Source organism: Plasmodium gaboni, chromosome 14 (assembly GCF_001602025.1).
Source record: "Plasmodium gaboni strain SY75 chromosome 14, whole genome shotgun sequence".
Taxonomy (NCBI): domain Eukaryota; phylum Apicomplexa; class Aconoidasida; order Haemosporida; family Plasmodiidae; genus Plasmodium; species Plasmodium gaboni.
Genome location: NC_031494.1, coordinates 2943941 through 2947581, shown reverse-complemented (window position 1 = coordinate 2947581; position 3641 = coordinate 2943941). Strand labels below are relative to the sequence as shown.

The 3641-nt window shown below is 12.9% G+C and overlaps 1 protein-coding gene across 1 annotated transcript; it reads left to right on the top strand.

The window, feature by feature from the left end:
* Window positions 1–2766: 2766 nt before the first annotated feature.
* PGSY75_1478800 (putative exported protein) lies at window positions 2767–3504 on the top strand (the record flags this gene model as incomplete). The annotated part of the gene is made up of 2 exons (XM_018788450.1): window positions 2767–2823; window positions 2950–3504. The coding sequence occupies 2 exons, from the start codon at window positions 2767–2769 to the stop codon at window positions 3502–3504; spliced, it is 612 nt and encodes a 203-aa protein (XP_018639822.1).
* Between the last annotated feature and the right edge of the window lie 137 nt (window positions 3505–3641).

Here is a 3641-nt window from a genome sequence, read left to right as displayed (position 1 = left end):
TTAGTAACTTTTATAAATCTTATTTTTATTTATAATTATAAAAATATTTTAACATTATTAATTAAAAAACTTTTTTAATAATATTTTTTTTTTTTTTCCCCTTTTTTTTCGTTTTTATTTTAGCTAGCTACCTAGTATAATTCATCTTAAAATAAAAAACAATTGTAAGTATTTCGCTATCTACATATGTATAAAACAATTTATAGCAAAACAGAAAAACTACAAATAGTTATTTATTAATAAACAATCTAATATATGTAAAAAGTATATTTAAAAAAGTTTTTCTTAATTTTTCTTTTAACATATATTTTTTATTAGTATTTTTTTCTTCATAAATATATACATATAATAAAACATTTTTTTAAAAAAACACACTTAAGTATCCTTAAAATTATATATATATATATACATACATTTCATACATTTTTTTATATTTTTTTTTTTTTGTTTTTTTTTATGTATGAAAGTATAACAATATATTAAATCCTAAATATTATATTACAAGAATTTTTTAAAAGGTATCAAATATATAAAATTTTCCTAACATATATAAACTATAAACAAATAAATAATCTTTTTAAAATTTTTGTACCTATATAAATTTATTTCTTATTATTAATAAACTTCATATTTATTGTTTTTTACTTTATATTATATCAAAATGTGACAATAAAAATATTATCATAAATGACTACACATTAAAATATAAGTATATATATTATTTAAATATACTTTCATATTGATAATATACAATATAAAATAAAATGAAAGTTACTATTTATATCCAAATATATTATATTTTAATGAGTACATATGATAATTGTTTTGTGTAAAACCTTGAATTATTTCATAACATATATCAATATATAATATTAAAAATATTAATATATATATTTAATATACACAAAATCTCTACAAAAAACCATATAAAAAATATGTTACATTTTTGATAAAAATTTTATTATATATATAAAAATATATAAATAGAATAATTTAATTTTTTTAAAATACATAAACATATTTATTTAATTATATATATATATAATTATTTATATATTAATTTAATGAAAAATCCATTTATTATGATATTAAAAATTCAAGTAAACAAATTAATCAGTATAATGAAAAATTTTTATTTTAAAAAAATGAAAAGAACATACTATTAATAATATAAGAATCTAATATATAATGTGCATTGTTATATTTAATAATTTTCTAATGACATACCATTTATTTTAATCAAAGGAAATATATATATATATATATATATATATATATTTGTACATTTTATGTATAATAATATATACTTGTATGAAAAAGAATATTCAAAGTTTAACTAAATATTAATTACTTTTATTGAACAGAAATCCATAAATATATTTTTATTATTATGTACTTTAAGAAATATACCAAATTGTTTTTTCAAAAACACTTAACCGTATTTATAAATAAAATATTACTATTCTTATATAATATATATATATATATATATATATATTACAGGAATTAGAACATTCTATACACAATTTAATATATAATTTTCCAATATTTTGTTTACATAGTATAATCTTTAAAATAAATTAAGTAACATTAAAAAAAATAGTACATCCTAAAATTTTCATTAAGTACTTAACAAAAAAAAAAAAAAAAAAAAAAAAGAATTATACATAATTATAATAATATATTTTGTATTTTTATTTTTAATAATTAAATAAATTATAATATAATTAAAAAATAAAACAACGTAAATAATAAAAATAAAAATAAACTTTATATGATAAACAGATATTACATAATATAATATATATTATTACAAAATAAAAATTTAACAATAAACGACATACCAAAAAAAAAAAATTAAAAAAAAAAATAAATATAATATTCATTCATTCTTCAAATATTAATATAATTTATTTTAATATTATATTATATATTTCATGAAATCCCTATATACTATATATCATATTGTTATTATATTTTTTTTTTTGTTTTTTTTAATAAATTAATAAAATTATAATATGTATATATATATATATATATATATATATATATTACAAAAATTAATTAATTATTTTATTTATTAATTTGGCTGTTTACCTATTTTTATATTTCTAATAATTTTATGTTTTTTAAATAAAAATTCTTTTATCATATATATTAAAATTATTAAATTAACCATTATATTTTTACTTAAATATTATATATATAAAATAATAAAATATATTTTTTCATATATAAATAAAAATTCACATTTCACCATAAAACCAAATATATATATATTTTATATACAAATATATTATTTATATATATATATTTTTTTTTTTGTTTTTATTTTTTTCATAAATATATATATTATATAATTTTTACATATTTATAAAAATTAAATTTTTTCTTGATTTATCTTTTCAGCGCATTTATATAAAATTTTCAAAACATTATATATATTTTATAAAAACTTTTATATATATAATAATATTAAAAATATGATAAATTAAATAATATATTTTTTATACATATAAATAATTTTTATTATATATTTATATATATATTTTTATTTTTCTCATAAATATATATATTATATAATTTTTCCATATTTATAAAAAATAAATTTTTTTCTTGATTTATCTTTTCAGCGAATTTATATAAAATTTTCAAAACATAATATATATTTTATAAAAATTTTATATTATAAAAATATTATATATATATAAAATAAGCTTTATATATTTTTATAGTGTCTTTAATAAAACGAATAAGTTTGTTTCAATGAATAAATTTTTTGTGTTTTTTATTTTTATTTTAGGCTTATTTAATTCTAATAAGGTATTAATTTAAAATAAATAACATTTGAAAATCTATATACATATTATTCATTATATATATATTTTTTTTCATATTATTTATTATATAATTAATAACATTATTTATAAATTTAATTATGCTTTATAGATATTTTATGAAAAATATTTTAATATCTCTGAAAATGTTAATAAAAATAATTATTATTTAATCAGACGATTATGTGAAATATCTTCAAATATTGATGAGAAAACTACCAAAACGTTACAAACACATATAAAGAGTCATATAAATAATGAAAAAGATAAAGATTTAGACACAATATCTAATTATGATGTAAAGGATAAAAAATCTGATTATTTTCGTTTATTAAAACAAGAAATAAATGATGCAAAATATGATTACATCGATCATGTTAATTTTATGAATAATGGTTCACATAGAAATACTATTAAAACGTTGAGAGGTAAATTAGAATTTTATGATAATCTATTTGTAGACAAAATATTAGATTTTGAGATTCAGAATAAGCCTTCACCATTGTTAGATTTATTCTTACTTTCATTGTTTGAAATTTTACACATTTCGTGTCCCCCCGTCACATTTATAATACCTGTATACCTCATTAAAAGATTTTCATTTCTTCATCAGTTTGACACGGATCAAAGTACACAAAAAGTTATAAAATATGAGAATTTAAAATAATAATATAAAACAATGTTATATGCACATTAATGTATATTTGTATATATATTATATGCTATTATTTATATTTCACATATAATAAATCAATAAATTGTGTATATTTGCAATATTATTAATTAATTATTTAATTAATTTTA